Source organism: Pygocentrus nattereri, chromosome 30 (genome assembly GCF_015220715.1).
Source record: "Pygocentrus nattereri isolate fPygNat1 chromosome 30, fPygNat1.pri, whole genome shotgun sequence".
Classification (NCBI taxonomy): domain Eukaryota; kingdom Metazoa; phylum Chordata; class Actinopteri; order Characiformes; family Serrasalmidae; genus Pygocentrus; species Pygocentrus nattereri.
In genome coordinates, this window is record NC_051240.1 from 4,819,913 (window position 1) to 4,837,389 (window position 17,477).

Genomic DNA, 17,477 nt, shown 5'->3' on the forward strand with positions numbered 1-17,477 from the left:
CCCCTTTAACAGCAGTGAATGTAACCCACTGGCTTTCATGCCCAACTGCACCACACTGCTCAACAGAGACATACAGCAAAAGCCGGTATAAATGTAAAATGGCATGTGATATATATCTGTTTATAGCTGTAGTCGTCAGGCAGACCGTGACTGTGTCAGAGATAACTCGAATAATCAGTGATGTGTGAAGTCCCTTGCTAATGAAGTGTGTGTATGTGTTTGTATACGTGTGTCTGTGTTCTATATAGATGGTGCTAGAGTGTAAAGTCGGACTGGTTGTTGAGTCTCCATGCCTTTTAGCGACTGATTTAAGCTCAGATCCTTTTAGGTCTATGCACAACCATTTTAGCGCAGCAGAGAAACAAAAAAACACGGCAAGGCTCTTTTACAGTCCGCTAAGTTGTACGTGTTAACCAGGTAACTATGAGCCACAAACTCCAACGTACTTGATAATTATTTTGAGTGATATAATTGAAGTTCCCAGACAGTTAAACTAAATTACAATGAAGTGCACAACAGGTTCTAGGTAATAACTAGGTGTGGTGCAAGCTCTCGAGGGCAGTGTAATTATTTTGAGTAAAGTGATGGCATGTACCAAGACTGGCTAACTAAATTACAATTGACTGCAAAATCCAAAGCAAGTCCTGCCTCCCTTACTGTTACTACAGCCATCGAAAGGTCAGCTCAGGCTCCCTGGTGGCATCCTAACACTTGTGCTAGCTCCTCCTTCACAGAGGAGAACATCTGAAACTTATTTATTCAGTAGTAAACTGGCTTTACGAGATGTTCAGTGCAGACGCACATGTTTAAGAACTGACAGAATGTGAACGTAGGCCAGATTAAGGCAAACAAAAGAGAAGCTGCCCCTTCGGATGAGCTGACGCTAAAGCTAACCCTGGAGCTAGTCCGAGCAGCGTTATAGACGCTGAGGAAGATGCGTCAAGATCTTTCAGACAACTTTAAGGGTACAAAGAATGGCTATAATATTAGTCTCTACACAAATGTTTTAATCACTAACATGAATACTGTGCGGTTTGGTTTAATCTGACAGAACTGTCAGCAGCTAAGTTAAGAAACGCTAACGGTAGCTAACTGATCTTATCATTTTTCATATTTAAAACTGACTTTAGTACATAAAGTAAACCAGATAGTTGAGACCAAAACTTTCCCAGCTTTCGGGAGTGAAATCAAAACAGCTCCATCCTTCAGATGTTCAGGATACTGTGACTTTTAGCCATTGGTCCTTACGTTCAGCTTTCCATCATTTCTTATGCTGCTTTCAGTTCCTGTCGGAAACGTCAGGTTTACGAGATGAGTGCACATGAACGGCAGCACAATGTTGTGCGGTACTAGTGGGAAACGGTTTTTCGATGAGCCTCAGGTCTGTTGTCCGTTGTAGCGCGTGTGTACGGAAGGCAGTAAGTTTAGTATTTCAGTGTAATTTAGCTAAACTGCCTTGAAACCTGTGGCCCCAAATAATTACCTGGTGCTTTGGAGTTTTTACCACACACTTATCTGCTTAAGACTTGGAACTCGAGCATCTGTGAAAGTAAACGTTACCAAACACGGATTATAGAGAAAGGCCTGACACGTACAGCCTCATCCAGCTATGGCATATGACCGCGGTTTTTCTGCTAGCTAGAAGCTAACAGTGAACAGAGACAGCGAAACCCCAGAGAACCTCAACCACTAAACGCTAAAGTATCGAGTGCTCTTTCGACCTCATGGTACATGGCTGTCTGTGCTCAAAAGAGACGTGGAATATTTTAACCTTAAGTGTTTAAGCTACTTTTGAAATGCCAATCTACTGCGTTAGCGTGCAGCGCTGTGCTAACCTGGCTACTGTACGCAGTGACGATCCGAGGCTATGCACTAAGGGCTGTTACAGCGCTGACTGAAAGGATGCTCACTGAATATATTTTAACATGTGCATATTTTGTAGATTTGATATGTAAATATGAAGTACATTAAACAGTTTTATGACGGAAAAACAAAACGCTTCCTCTGTCTTTGATTGCTGACCTTATCAGCAGTAATTTTCAGTAGGTTTTTCTCCTTTGGGATCTCTGACACGACAAAAAATATAGGTTTAGGTTTCTGTTGGTCTATTTTTAGAAGTGAATTTATGCAAAAAATGGAAAATGAGAAGTATGCACAAATGGCAGTTCTGCCCAGGCCTCTGTGCTTCTACCCTGCGCTATATAAACTGACATTAAAGAACCCGTTTGGTGCGTTTATTTATATATTGCTTTATTTTAGAAGAAGAGGATCGCTCATTTTGAAAACGGCTACTTTTTTAAGAACAATTAAGAAAAGGCTTTAATTATTATGAAACTTATGAAGCCAGTATGTCTAAGAGAAGTCACTGGGGGTGATCATTTATGGTCCTGAGGATGCCTGTGAGCACTGATGTAGGACTTTGTGTGGTGAAGGCTGCTGTGTATAAATGCAACATTTGCACCTTGCATTAATTGGAGCAAGAGCGCCCTCTGCTGTTACAGAACCAGCATAAGTGCAGCCAACTTAGTGCACTTGGACGGGAGCATGCTCCCCCTAGCGGTTTTGTAGGCAACTGACAGGCTGCTTTTCTTCTGAAATGAACTAGAAAAAAAATAACAGGTAGTTAAATAAATAATAAAAAGAAAAATCGAAATGACTTAGAATAAAGTCCAAAGTCATTAACGTGCATTTAAAATTAAGAATGCTTTTTTCTTCTCCTTTAAAGTGCATTTTTGGGGAGAGATACTAGGTTCTGTTCCAAAAGCGATGATTTGTTGTGTGTAGGAATATTTTGTGTTCTTTATTGTGCCTTAGTGTGTGGAATACATTTTGCAGGAGTGGCGTGATTATGAAGCTCTAGCTGACGATGAATTGCCTGATAAATAATAAAAAAAAGCTTAATAGTTTTACCTCAATCTGGTTAACGTTAAGAGTCCACTAGGTTCCTGAAGGACGCAGTTTTTGTACTTTTTCCATGATGCTGCGTTATTTTCATTCGTTTTCTCGCGATCTTGTGACATGTATGTCGTTATCACAGCAAAATGAATGCCGTCTTCTCGAGATCCCAAGTTGTTTATGTCCTTGTGGTGACAGAAATGGTTTTGTCGTGATATATCATCATAATGGCAGAAATGTCTCGAGATCCTGAGAAAGCAGCATTCATTGTAAGTGACAGTGATATAAATAAGTCGTGATCAGGGGAAAACTGTGTTTAAAGATGCGTGTAAACCCTTGGCCTTTTAGGGCGTCCGTACATTTATCTGTGTGGAGCGCGCTTTTTTCCCCCGAAGCTGCCTCCTGCCTCCCTACGTAGGGAGGATTTGTCATTTGAGACGCGTCCTTCAGGACAGCGCTAACAAGAGGCCGAGCTGCGGACTCCGGATTGAGACGCGCCCATTACCGGCCGCACGGAGGGGCATTGTGGGTAAGAGACGGAAGTTAGGCCGCGCCATTTCTGTCGGAGTGGAGATCCGGCGGTGAGTTTGGAGTGAATTTCCCCGCTCAGAGGGCTTTATTATCACAGACACGATGGGGAGAAAGAAGAAGAAGCAGCTGAAGCCCTGGTGCTGGTATCCTTTCCGTGGTTTGTTGGTTTTAAAGGCTGCTCAGAAAGACGGAAGGTGGATTTGTGAGCGCGGCGGCTGAACGACAACACGCCCGAGACCTCCCCGCTGCGTTTATCCGCTTAACGGTGCTGTAAAGCTGCCTGGAGTGAACCAGGAGCCCCCGCTCAGCATCTGGGGTGGTTTCTCAACTCCAACAGGCGTTACAAGCATTTAACGTTTGTATTTGGGTCCATTAACGCCGCTCTGCTCGTTGAGCTAAAGCTAAAGCTAGCAGCCTTAAGTTACGTCACCCGCCGGTTTGAGCTCCGGGTCTGTTCGGCGTCAGTTTTACAAGTTTGAGGGAATAATTTACTGTTTTGGTAGAAAATCATCGACTCAAACCGCAGAAATGCAGCGCTGTGGTCGACCAGTAACACCGTCCGGCAGCTGATCTACACTTTTCAGCTCTTTTCTGGGTGGAAGGGACGGAGTTGGCCGTTAAAGCGCCCCGCAAGTAAATACAGCCGCCTAAAGTGCTTAACGGGGCTCCTTCAGGGCTTCCTTAGAAAAGTGGTTCTGTATAAAGTCTTCTTAAAAACGTTTTTTCCCTTGTTGCTCTTTAAAAAAAACCCTTTCAAGCGTTCTCTAGTATATAGAACCATGTTCACCCAGAGAACCGTGTGCAGAATCAATGGGCTCTTTAATGGAAGAGTTCTTCAGAGTGATGGAGAAACTGCTGTAGTTGTTTCTATATTGAGCCTGTATGAAAAAAAAGTTCTTTATAGCACCTAAAAGGGTTCTTGTTGTTTTGATGTCAGTCTGGTAGTAATAGAACCTTTTGTGCTGCTTTATAGAACCCTTTTCAGTAAAGTACCATCTAAAGCTCCATCAGTCTGAAGGACTCTTTCACAGTGCAGAGCTCTTTAATCATGCAGAGTCTTAATGGCTCTATATATGTAGAATTATTTTCTTTATCATTGTTAATCCTTGAAGAGCGGTTATTTTGAAAGGTGTGCGATGTTGGCTTCGTCGTGATAGCAGAACCCTTTTTGGTGATAGAACCATTTTCAAAAGCACGCTGTCGATCAAGCCGCACCGTTTCACCACGCAGAGAACCACTTAAGCAGTAATGCTTCTTTATGGAGCTCATGGTTCAAAATGGGTCCTTTCCTTTCATGCCAGAACCCTTGGAGAACCATCGTTTTTTTGTGTGTGTACCTAAACTTTTTTTACTTCTCTGCCTTTGGATGAAAAACCAAGCCATGATCCTCAGTAAAAGGAATCCACATGTCTGTCTCTGGTGGGACACGATAGACCCCCTTTGTGTACAGAAGAAACAGATCTCTGGTTTAGAATTGAAACAGAGTATTTCCAGGAAAGTGCTGGAGAACGGATGCAGCTTTCTTATCCGCTCAGTGCTGATGTGACTGTTAGCCTAAATAATACTAATCTTTAGTGATGACCATCCATCCCTACGTACCGCACCCAGTTAATGGTCCACCATCAGTATTGATTGTGGTCAGATCGCAGGGGGATGATGTTTCAATCTTTTCTTTATTGATCAGTCAGTACGCAGCGATGTACAAACAGAGTTTAAAGGGCGACGCCACCAATTTCTCAACATTTCTGAAGAGAGAACAGATCATTTCACATCGTCACTCTTATAAGGACTGTATTTTCATGATTAATGCACAATTTAATGATGGAAAAACATCGAAAAATGGGTGGGGTTCCCGTTTAAGTTCTGTTGTACGTTACTGTGTGCCAACCCTTAATGGATAACCTGAATCATCATCATCCCACTGATGTGATTTGATAAATCTTGGTTCAGTCTATGACTAGTAAGCCAGTCTTGTTAGTATTGAAAAGCCCATTTTGACATGGGTTGTAGTTACTTTGGTTATAATTATTATAAATACTGTGTAGATAATTCTTCTTGTTCAGTTAGTTTTGGCAAAATGAATAAAAGTAAAGTTTCACTTTCTATGAATGTGCAGTTACATGCCTTAATCAGTTCTACAAGGTACTGCAACAGAGACTTCGATGATGAGAAGATCCTGATTCAGCACCAGAAAGCAAAACACTTCAAATGTCACATATGTCATAAAAAACTGTACACAGGACCAGGACTAGCAATACACTGTATGCAGGTATGTTGTGTGCTATTTTTTTATTAATTATTATACATATTTATTTAACTTAGACCTGTTACTGATTGTTTGTTGGGGAAAAATTGAGGTTTAAAAGTGATTTAACGTCCTTGCAGGTGCACAAAGAGACAATAGATGGGGTTCCAAATGCGATACCAGGCCGAACAGACATAGAGCTGGAAATCTATGGCATGGAAGGCATTCCAGAGAAAGATGTGCAAGAACGAAGACGGGTACTTGAACAAAAATCTCAAGGTGTGAAACTTTGTGATTTGTGTTGAGCGTTTTGTTGTCATACTGTCAGCAGTCTGTTCACTATGAGTTTATTTTTATTTGAGCAGAAAGCCAGAAGAGAAAACAGAACCAAGACGATTCAGATGAGGACGAGGACGAAGGCGAAGCCGGGCCTTCGTCGTTTCAGCAGGCGGCCGCCCAGCCACAGGCAGCCTACATGCCCCCAATGGCGCAGCCTGGTGTGCCTCCTGTAGCAGCTGGCTTGCCTCCCGCTAACTACTCAGGTGAGTTTAAAACGAAAGAAATATTTTGCTGATTTATGTAACTGAAGGTTAAATGACACAACCAACAACCGCACTACACAACCAACAACCGCACTACACAACCAACAACCGCACTACAGACTTAGTCCATTTTGTATTTTATTATTAAAGGGGACTTCCGGCCGGTTACATTTCAAATGTTGAATTATGCAGGAATTCTGAAAAATGGGTGTAATTTCTCTTGTAATTATTTAAAGCATTGACACAGTGTCAAATATTACTGAATATGAAGTGATGGTCATGTTGTAATGTGTAGCATCTCCAGTGTACCAGCATATGTATTGAATGAAGCCAGTAGGGGGCGCTGTGGTTTTAGTCTTTGCTGTACTGTTTTGATTTATTTAACTAAAATGTTAATTAAGGATTTGTTTTTCAACGTTACAAAAGTGCCATACTGACTTGGTTGATGTGTGTGAGCAGGTATGCCTCCTATGATGCCCGGTGTCCCACCAATGATGCCTGGAATGCCCCCAGCTATGCCAGGCTTGCCACCAGGGTAGGTTTCTTGTTGTAAGACTATTTTTGTATTTTAGCTGTTGATGCGAACGGTTTAAAAATTTGAATATTCACATTTTGTTTTAGAATATTAATGTCTTTTGACTTTATTGGGTTTTTTTTTTTTTTTTTTCATTTTTCCAGAATGATGCCAATTGCAGGAATGATGCCCCCAGGGCCTGGAATGCCCCCCATGATGCCAGGCATGCCTCCAGGTAAAACACCTGGGCTTTGACATCAGTGTTTTTCAGAGCTATGAAATCTGAGAGAAACAGAGAGCCACTGGTGGATCTGTTGGTGTGGTATTACAGTCAGACATATGTTGTGTCATCTGCAGGTATGCCCCCTCAAGTAGCCCGGCCTGGGATGCCCCCGATGGCACCAGCAGCCCCTGTCATGGCTCCAGGAGTACCAGCCAGACCCGCGGGACCTGTAGCCCAGTCCGCTGCTGCCAAACCTCTTTTCCCTAGTGCTGTTCAGGTAAACCCCAGCGGTCTGTCTAACTTTAAGCGTAGTTCAGTCTAATCCTTTTCTTTCTCACAATGTCGAATCACTTTTTGCCAGGATACATTGCCGTGGTAACTTATGCTGCAGGCTTAACTTGTTTAGGACTCCAGTTCATAAGGAGCTCTTGGACCAACGGTGGTAGACCTCCACCCAACCCCCTCCCCTTTGTGACGTTTGTCGTGTCAGTTGCATGAAGAATATTGCTTGGTAGCAGAGGAAACATTAATATTAACCAGTTATTACATCAATAAGCACTAATAGAAAGCAGCAGCATTTATTGATGTTTTGCGTCTTACATATTAACATAGATTTCTTTCTTTGAGAAATGAGCTGCTGGACTCCGTCTTCAGTCATTTTTTCTTTTGATATTTTAAGCTTCATAGTTCACTGAGAGCGCACACATTTTTCTTGTTTATTTGCGTCCTCAATAAGTGCCGTTCTAGATGAGTCATTAAGTTCAGTGTTCCCGCATTATTTTTCAACAAAAAAGCTGCTAAACAACTACTCATGATTGCAAGTACTTGGACTCATTAAGTCATTTTCTGCAGTAGGGAGCTAATATTTAATTATTGAAATTTTATTTAACGCTCCTGTTGAACAGGAAGTGGCATTCTTAGCATTCTTTTTTGCTGCCGCATTTTGTTCTTCCTTTTAGTTTTTCACACCTAAAAAGAAACAAAGGTTGTATTTACAGAAGCACCATATTAATCTATTCACACATCACGTGATTTCCTGGTAACTGTTATAAGTTTAGTGTAGGTAAATTGTTTGCGTTCACACTTAACCTAATGCGCTACTCAGTACTTCATTATCTTTCTCTCCTAAATATTTGACTGTCTCTCTTGTCCCCCCAGGCTCAGCAGACGGTGTCTGGTCCCCCCTCCACCAGTGCTGAGCCCCCTAAACCGACATTTCCAGCCTACACCCAGCCCTCCGCTACCTCTTCACCCGCTGGCCCTGCCAGCAGCACTGTGGCCAAGCCCCCTGCCACAGTGTCCAGCAAACCAGCCACGCTGTCCACCAGCAGTGCTACCAGTAAGTTGATGCACCCTGATGAGGATATCTCGCTGGTAAGTGCTCGAGTGGCTTTTGTGATTATCCCCTTTTTTGACAGTAAGTAATGAGTACCAAGTCGTGTTTTCTGGAGGTTAAGTAAAAAAAAAAAAAAAAGAGCGTTTAATGTTTAAGAATACCAGGTGAATACTTTAAATTTCACAGCAGTATATGAGTCAGGTTTTTATTCAAATGCTCGCAATGTACAAATGAAACTGAAGAAAGTGCATAAATAGTGTTCAGACAGGCTTTATGTTCTCAGCACACTTATTTTCATAAAACTTGAAGTATAGCTGCAATCTTATTTTAGCCAAGAGAGACATTTCTTGAATGACATCTTCAATTATAACTGTCCGTATTCAATGCATTTGAATGAGTGCACTTTGACACCCCTGTTTGAGTAGAAGGGCACACTCCTGTCTGCGGTTGGCTGATTGCTGTGTGTGTGTTTTGCTCTTGTAGGAAGAGAGGCGAGCTCACCTGCCTAGGTATCAGAGATTAATCCCTAGGCCTGGGCCTGCTGCTGCTGCAGCAGTCAACTCTAACAAAGTGGGTGGTCCGATGCCCCCTCAACAGCAACCTGTTAGGCACCCCATGCATGGTGAGTTACACTGCATCAGAATGGAGGGGTTTTGTCTTTAGGTTATGGATCTTTGCAAGCCTCTGATGATGCCCACGAATTCACCTGAGCACTTTTTATTAGTGGGCGATAAGAAAAATTCTCAGTGCAAATGTGTAAAGAGGCCTGTTTGCCATGAAGTCCCAGCAGGTTTTATGAATCTTCTAAAATAAAATCTGTAAATATAGTGGTAGTGATCTAAATATTGTGGAGGGAGCAATGCAAAAACCGGGGAACTCTGAGCCTCAGACCTGTTGTGCTGAGTTCTGGCTGTGCTGAAGGAAGGGCTGAAGCAGGGTGAAGTTAACTGTAGCCACTTTGTGCCTGAGCCATGACTAAGCCAGCTTGGCTGCTTGAATTTTTATTTAACTTTTTTTATTTTAAGAATTAAAATAGAAGTACTCCTTTGGAAATACCAGTGAGTATTTTAAGCCTGTAAGTGCTCTTGGGACAGCCCTAGACATTTGTGAGCCATTCCTAAAATCAGTGATACCTAATTGATGCCTAACTTTTAAAGAATTACAGGAAAACTAAGTGTTAACCATTTTCTCATTGTTGTCTAGGTCAGTATGGTGCACCTCCTCAGGGCATGCCAGGTTATATGGCAGGTGGGATGCCTGCATATGGTCAAGTGCCGCCATACCAGGGTGGCCCCCCCATGGGCATGAGACCGCCCGTCATGTCTCCGGGCAGCCGATACTGATGCAGCACTGCAGGCTGACCGGTTTGGAGGTGACCCACCTTTTCTCATGTAGAGTGCTGTTTGTATAGCCAAGCAAACCAAAATATCCATCCACAGACGAAGACAACACCACATGGGACATTTTGACACACTAAGAATTAAAAGGAATGGAACGGTATCGATGTTGCGGTTGATACATGTGGCTTTTTTTCTTATTGTGTTTTATTCAGGTTGTACAAGTACAGTGTTTTAAACAGTGCTTCATAATGTTTTGAGGCCGCTGCCGTAAGCGTATCGACATTTCTTCAAGGCAAGTCCCCCGTAATAATGATACTTATTTTGCTTTGGTTCTTAGCCTGTGAAGCCTTCGCAGCATGTTAGCGTGCTGTTGGACTTCATGTCCCCATCGTTTGATTGGTGAGGGCTTCAGAATGTCCTGTGTTTGTGTATCATTTTTTAATTCAGGGTGTAAACTTCAGTAAAGGTAAAAATGGGTGTATGTTTGGAGACTTTTTGTTTTTTTGGAGCACAGACTGTAATAAAACCTCTTAATTTCATTTCTCTTCTTGATTTTTGTTTCTGTGTGTGTGTTTGTGTCCCCTGAGCAGTGGATTCATCCGGAAGGTTTGTCCTTTGTTAAAAGCATTTCAATACTCTAAAATTAAGATACAGTACTTAATAGAAATGATTCAGTTGCCAGTTTGTTGCAGTGTGCCTGTGCTCATGGGAGCGTTTTCTCAGTGCTCAAAGGCAAAGCAAGTAAGTCGTATTACTGTCTTTAAAGGTGAATAAGCTCATCATCTGCATGAAAACGCCCGATCAGACATGCCGGTAAGGCTAGATGGCGTCAAAAGCATGTTTGGACTTTTGGGGCTGAACAGTATTGTCTGTTAATCATGATTGTGATATTGGCTTTTGAAATACTAATATCACAGAAGGCTGCAAGCCCTTTCTCAGTTTCCCTGAGCTTAGAAAAGAGAAGAACCAACAAAAGCCAACTGCTAACTAACTGCTCAATGCTAACACACCACTGGACCAGAACAGGCTTGATATCGGCTGATACTCCAGCACCAGCCCCTTAACGCTGTTAGAGGCATCGTTAACCACAAATGTGTCTAATTTGAGCTTTGGTTAGAAAACCCGAGTGAGTGCTGTGGTCTGTGGCACCCTGGGTCTGTTAACTAAGTTAGCCTCAGCTTGCAGGCTACAGCTCCAAACACCACACAACACTGTCTTCTATGCACTTAAAGAAGATTAATAAAGAACCCTTGAAGAACAAAAAGTAGTTCCATACAAGCCCATTAACTCTGAGAACCCTTTGCATGATTAAAGGGTTCTTTGCATCCAGAAGAGGTTCTTTAGATTGGTGGTAGATGGTTCTGTACAGAACTTCTAACTTGCCTGTAATGTTGGCTTAGCAGGCAGCAAACAGCACAGAACGTGTTAAATTTCAGCATTTTGCCTATTTTGATGTTTTGGGGCATCTATTCTTGTCCTGATCTGTGGTCAGCAGAGCTGTTAGCTAAGCTAATGCTAACCAGCTGCTCTCTCCTGTTCCCGATGCAAGTTCCATCGATTTGGAGGTTTTGCATTGTGCTTGGTGATGTAAGGCTTGGGTGCAGCTGCTCGGCCATGGAAACTCTTTCCATGATGCTCTCTACACTGTTCTTGAGCTGATCTGAAGGCCATGTGAAGTTTGGAGGTCTGTAGTGATTGACTCTGCAGAAAGTTGGTGACCTCTGCCCACTATGCCCCTCAGCATCCGCTGACCGTTACTTTACGTGTCCGACCACTTCGTGGCTGAGCTGCTGTCGTTCCCAATCACTTCCACTTTGTTATAATCCCACTGACAGTTGACTGTGGAATATTTAGTAGAGAGGAAACTTTGCAGGTGGCATCTGATCACGGTACCACGCTGGAGCTCACTGAGCTCCTGAGAGTGACCCATTCTTTCACTAATGTTTGTAGAAGCAGTCTGCAGGCCTAGGGGCTCGGCTTTATACACCTGTGGCCATGGAAGTGATTGGAACACCTGAACTCATTGATTTGAATGGGTGAATGAATACCTTTGGCAATATAGTGTACATTGTTCACTGAAACAGTGCAGCTACAGCAGACTTTGAAAATAGGAAAAACTCCGCTCTGAAACAGGTAAACATTGCTCTATACTAAAAATAATAAAGCATTTTATTAATATTATAATTAACAGCTCCAGTTGTTCATACATCTCTGGCTGTTTATATAGCCTAAGAAACTTAAGCTTCACAGCACCTCAGCCAAGACTGATACTGGAAAACCGGTGTTTTACTATTTTTGAGTAATGGCTTGACATTTATGCACTGAATTCATTTATTTGCTAAGTGACCTGAACACATTTGTTTTGATTTTAAAATAACACACTTGTTGCTTTTAGTGTCCTTCAGTTTCCTTGCAGGCATCTATTGCGATGTGGGATTCATATCTGCATATCTACCAGTGAATATTTTTTTTTTTTTTTTTTTTTTTTTTTTTAAATCTCGTCACAAGTCACAAATACTGTGACTTGTGCATGGAATTGTGATCAGTAGTGAACTCTCACCCACCCCTACGTGACTGATATTAACCCAGTGAGTGAGTTTAAAGTGGCTCGGAGTCTGAGACGTCCAGCGATCGTCAGGTAAGATGCCCTGTGTGTGACTGAGTGAAGTGAAGGTGCTGCAGTGAGTTGAATTTCACTCTTCTGCCGTCTTTTGTTAATGCGTTCAGAAACAGCCAGTCAGACCAAATAACTACTTAACTTCCTAAACCTTCAGAGGGGGTTACACAATATTTACTTCCAAACAAAACACTCATTGTTTCACAGCCATTGTGTGTTTTATACATTTCCTTTATTTAATATCTGCCTTACTGATGATAAACAGATTTTGAAGGAGCTGCTGTGTGGATTGCTGGAGTGTTGATCAGTCTCAATTTTATGGGACACATTTTATAAAAGCTCGTATTAGTGCAAACATTTTCTTTAGGGTTTATTTGCCTCGCACTCTGTGTACCTCTCTGCCTTGAATGGACTTGTATTAATGTGTATTAGGCCACCCCTGTCCAGAGTGCATCCTGCCTCCTGCTGACTGCTGCGATGGGCTCCAGCTCCCCCCACAACCCAGAAGGTACAAGATGATGCATTGGGCCACAGTCTTCACTAAACTATTGTGAAGCAGTGTGTCATCAGGCAGTGTGTTCACAGCCATTTTATGTCGTCGCTTTTGTGTGAGGGAGCTTTTAGGGGTGGATGTCTGGTGCATATTCATGAAGCGCATTCAAAACGGAGGGTTCTGGTTGGCCTGTTCTCTTTAAAGAGGCTGTCAGTCAGCCGATCACGTTTTAGTGTGGGCGCGCAGTGTTTTTCTTCTGGACGGTCTGCATTCAGTGAGTGAGAGAAGGAGAGGCAGGGCAGAGGCAGGGAAAGTGGAGGCAGGGCCTTCCAAAAAAACTCATTTCACCCCCGACTGCTCGAAAATGTACCCATGTTTGATAGAAGTGAAAACCAATGAAAGTCTTGCCCGCTGTACTGTTTGCCGTAGTGATTGCAGCATCGCCCACGGTGGGCTAGATGATTGTAAAAGGCCTGTTGAGGCGACTTCATGTGGCAAATACACATATTAGCCTTCTCAGTTAGTTGGCTATTGCCAAGTAGGCGCTGATGGCCAGCATGAAAAGAGCAAACTCCTTGGGCTTGTTTAAAGTTGCACTGGAATATAAAAAAACTGAGTTTACAGATCATTTTATTTGCCACAATCACTTGGTGTAGTCTGCTGAATGGAGAAAATAACAGACAAAGCAAGGAAATGATATCTTAAGCTTTTATATCTTTTAGGGACCATTAAGGTGAAGGCTCCTCCAATATATCTCAGTTCTCCCCAGAAAAGCAAAGTCCAATGGAGAAGGTTAACCCAGCTGAGATGTATTCCCCATCTTTTATTGTGGAGCATAACCTGCCATTCAGTGTCTGTCAAGTTATTCAGGAAAGTGTTCCCTGACTCTGAAACTGGGGGCAGTCGTGGGCTGGAGGTTAGGGAGCCAGCCCTGTGACCGGAAGGTTGCCGGTTCAATCCACTCCACTGAAGTGCCCTTGAGCAAGGCACCTAGCCCCCAATTGCTCCCAAGGCGCTGTGGATAGGGCTGCTCACTGCCCCCTAGTGTGTTCACTAGCGTGCATGTATGTGGGTGTTTCATTGCACGGATGGGTTAAACGCAGAGGTCTAGTTTCACAGTGTGCAAACACAGAGACAAATGGTTGTTAATTCTATTCAGAATAGCAAAGAATTATGCCTGCTGTTCCACAAAGACAGCAGCTATGATGAACCTGGCACTGGAACCTGAATGCTCAGAATGCTCCGCACAGAAAAAAGGCCGTACAGTCTTATGGTTGATGAAAGCAATGACATCATGTGTGAAAAGGAGTGTGCCATTTTAGTCAGGTACTAGAGTGAATCACAGGATCAGGTGACAGTTGGATTTGTACACATGCCGGTGTGTAATGATGCCAAAGCTGAGAACATCTTCAACTGCATCGAATCCTCCCTGCATGACAAAGGCCTTGAATGGTCCAATTGCGTAGGATTCAGTAGTGACAACCAGTCATGATGGGTAAGAACAACTCTGTCTTATCACGAGTGAAAGCACAGGCCCCTCACGTATTCGGTGTTGGCTGTCCAAGTCACTTGGTGAACATGTGTGCCAAAACTGCTGCTAAGGAGGTCTCAGTGTCACCTGAAGAATTGCTAATTAACATCTATTACTGCTTTGGGAAAAGCTCTAAATGAAGAGAGGAACTGAAGCAGTTTCAGGACTTCTGTAACATAGTTTAGCAGAGAGTACACAAACACTGTCCCACACATTGGCTCTCAGGCCTGATACTTTTCAGGCGCCACGCCGGAATTCCGGTGTACCGACGTGTCTGCGAGAAAAAAAAAAGGTTCGCCTAGTGCAGGTTCGGCAAGCTTTTAGACTCAGAGCCATAAAAGCAAAATAATTGGAAATGTATTTCAGTGAGAGCCACATAATAATATATTAAAACGACGACGTCATCTCACTCTAGCGAACTGGGGGTGGGGCGACGACGCCGACATGTCAGTCAAGCGAACCGGAACTAAATACCGGCCTTTCTGATTTTCCGCCCGAACGTTTTTTTTAGTCTCAAAAATAATAGACGTTAATTAAATTAATTATTTTCAAAAGCTGAGCCGCATCAGAGGGATCAAAGAGCCGCGGGCTGCCGACCCCTGGCCTCGTGATCTGACCATAGGATCTGACGCTTCTCTTGATCTGACATGCGCAGGTTTCACTGTAACCAACACCAGGGCCGAGTCTACTAGACATTAAGCCCGTCAGAAACAGGGGGGCGGGACTTGCTTTGACCAAACAAACTGATAGATTCAGTAGGAAATCCCGGGAAATACACGTGCGAATTTTTTTCCACTGTCCATGCGAAACGTATAAACTGAGCATTTAAAATACTTAAAATATTTAAAATAAATGCTGCATAGTTTGCTATTATATTTTTAAAAGAAATGAATGTGTCCTTGTTCATGTCATTTAGTCAATGGTTAGGCTACTAATCAATTCCTAGTTTACTTTGGAGTATTGGAGAATTGTTATTGCCACCTGCTGACCGTTCTTGGTATGGCTGTAGTATCTGTGGTCTCCTATGCTATAGAAGCAATAAGGTATGGATTCCTGAACAGGCCTGCTAGTCCCAAGAGTTCTGGTAATCTGCACAAGCTTCTGAACTATAGGCTTATATTGGGTTTGTTTATCTCATGTCTGAATGTTGTTCATGTATTTCAACAAAATTCAACACAATCTATCATTGAAGGGACTATTTCAAAAGCAAAAATTCTGACAGTAATGAAGATCAGGGTTATACACAGACATATATATGTGTTAAATGTGTCGTATACATAGCACCCCCACCCTGCTCACCTCCCGAGCAGAGAAAAAAAGTTCAGGCTCAGGAATTTTCCCACTATCACGCCTGGGCTCTCCTTGGGGAAAGGTTTGGACCATCTCCTGAACCAGCAGCCAGCCTTTAGTTCTTATTTTGAGTCACACAGTGAAAATCAGAAGTCTAAGCGTATTCAGAAGAGGCTGGCAGACTCCACAATGAAGCTGTATGCTTTCTTCACAATGACACTCAGTGCTTTGACAAATTTAATCAAATTTTAAAAAATAAGACACCTGTTCTTTACAACCTAAATGACAGTGTTCAAGAACTCCTGCGTGACATTGCAAGTAGGTTTGTTGTTCCCAAAATATTGAGAGAGAATACATGGCAGGAATTAGATGCAAGCAACCCAGAAATTCACTGTGCAGCATTTTGTGAGAAGCTGTCAGAAAATACAGGAAAAGTTCCCAATTAGAGACCAGATCTTGACTAATTGGTCAGTTGTCAATCCAGAGAACCAAGATGATGTGGCACCACAGCAGATTATGGCTTTGGCTGAGAGATTCCCCAATGTGATTAAGGCAGAGGCCAGAAGAAAACTCCACTTGGAAGTCCTAGATTATGTATCAACTAACTTGGAAGCACTGGTCCCAAATTACAGAAATTTGCCGGGGTCCGGGTCCGGGCTCGGGGGTACCTCCCTGAAATGAGTTTTTGGAATTTTGGGATGTCTGTTTGGCTAACTGTCAGTTAGTTATATAGCTTGTTATTATCTGCCGTGGTAGCTAGACTCGTCAGTCACCTCTCATGTTTACTCAGTGTCAACTGTGTTGAATTTATATTCTAATGTATATTTTCAGTAAACTGGTGTGTACACTCAGCTAAGTCAGCTAACCTGTTTTGCGCAAGCTTAGCTAACGTTAGCAGGCAAGTTAATAGCTTTGCTGGAAGATTGGCTCAGTTCAGGGCGACTTATGTTATCCCACCACAAATAAAGTCTCATATCCGAGCAAGAGACGTTGAGTGCCTGGTGTTTGCATGACAGAAAAAGAGAAACCAACCAGGTTCTGCGATGTGTGAGGTTGTCAGCTTGCTGGCTAGCAGGCTAACGGCTGCACACACCACAGAAGAGGTTCGATGCTTCACTCACATGAGTTTAGAAAATAAAAACAGAAATCTGAGGGGGTGACTGGTGCTGCAGTTACAGTTAAAACAGTAAGTTATTTTAATAACCCATCCATGAAGTGAAACACCACATACACACTAGTGAATACACACATACTAGGGGGCAGTGAGCACACTTGCCCTGAGCGGTGGGCAGCCCTATCCACAGCGCCCGGGGAGCAATTGGGGGTTAACTGTCTTGCTCAAGGACACCTCAGTCATGGGCTGTCAGCACTGGGGAGCAGACCGGCGACCTTCCGGTTACAGGGTCGGTTCCCTAACCTCCAGCCCACGACTGCCCCAAATTCAGCTGTGATTTGGCAACTAGATGCTAAGGGAGTTAAAATCCTGTGTCAGAGTAATGTTTGCGCTATCTATGTTCTGTCTTCTGTTCATGCCACCGCTTTAAAGCTTAACCAAATGTGTAATGCTACTCTTCTTGTAATGATGTTCACATTTCCTTCATCCACTGCCAGCATTTAGCAGATGTGGAAGCAGCTTTTTTTATATTCTTTAGCATGTTGCTCATTTGTTTTTGTCAATTTTTTTTGCACCAGTGTAATCGTAATAGTCTAAATATTGTTTTTCTAAATATGTTTTTCTTTGATTGACTTTCACAGAACGTCACTACAAGTATTCCTTTGCTTCCCTGTCTCGTGATTGACTTTTGACTGTAATATCCATTGAGAGAGAACGGTTTTGTAGCCATTTCTTGAAATGTTTTCTCCTGTGTGTGCATGCTTACGTCATACATCAAAACTTGTCTACTTTCGCCAGAAACGTTC

The 17,477-nt window shown here is 42.9% G+C and overlaps 2 protein-coding genes across 4 annotated transcripts in view; both read left to right on the plus strand.

Annotated features, from left to right (window-relative positions):
- Window positions 1-3,528: 3,528 nt before the first annotated feature.
- Window positions 3,529-10,165, plus strand: znf207b (zinc finger protein 207, b). Of its 3 annotated transcripts, XM_017693086.2 has the most exons (11): window positions 3,529-3,569; window positions 5,569-5,695; window positions 5,812-5,950; window positions 6,037-6,213; window positions 6,673-6,748; window positions 6,892-6,962; window positions 7,085-7,227; window positions 8,109-8,324; window positions 8,770-8,908; window positions 9,490-9,658; window positions 9,839-10,165. In XM_017693086.2, exons 1-10 carry the CDS (start codon window positions 3,529-3,531, stop codon window positions 9,627-9,629), a joined length of 1,269 nt encoding a protein of 422 aa, XP_017548575.1. In that variant the 3' UTR covers window positions 9,630-9,658; window positions 9,839-10,165. The 3 variants fall into 3 exon arrangements, 2 of the variants coding, with proteins under 2 accessions (XP_017548575.1, XP_017548574.1); XR_005130019.1 differs by lacking the exon at window positions 9,839-10,165 and having other exon boundaries at window positions 8,109-8,289; window positions 9,490-9,627; XM_017693085.2 differs by having other exon boundaries at window positions 9,490-10,165.
- A 1,197-nt stretch (window positions 10,166-11,362) lies between these two features.
- The window catches only part of LOC108424825, a 38,827-nt gene continuing 32,712 nt past the window's right edge, over window positions 11,363-17,477 (plus strand). Inside the window, exon 1 of the mRNA XM_037536523.1 lies at window positions 11,363-12,751. The gene's annotated coding sequence lies outside the window, so the exon portion shown is untranslated. The remainder of the gene's footprint in view (window positions 12,752-17,477) is intronic.

Excerpts from the sequence above, each read along its gene's own strand:
- znf207b (XM_017693085.2), top strand. The coding sequence starts at position 3,529 with ATGGGGAGAAAGAAGAAGAAGCAGCTGAAGCCCTGGTGCTG. Across the intron at positions 6,963-7,084 it reads GATGCCAGGCATGCCTCCAG|GTATGCCCCCTCAAGTAGCC; the intron begins GTAAAACACCTG and ends TGTCATCTGCAG. Across the intron at positions 8,909-9,489 it reads TGTTAGGCACCCCATGCATG|GTCAGTATGGTGCACCTCCT; the intron begins GTGAGTTACACT and ends ATTGTTGTCTAG.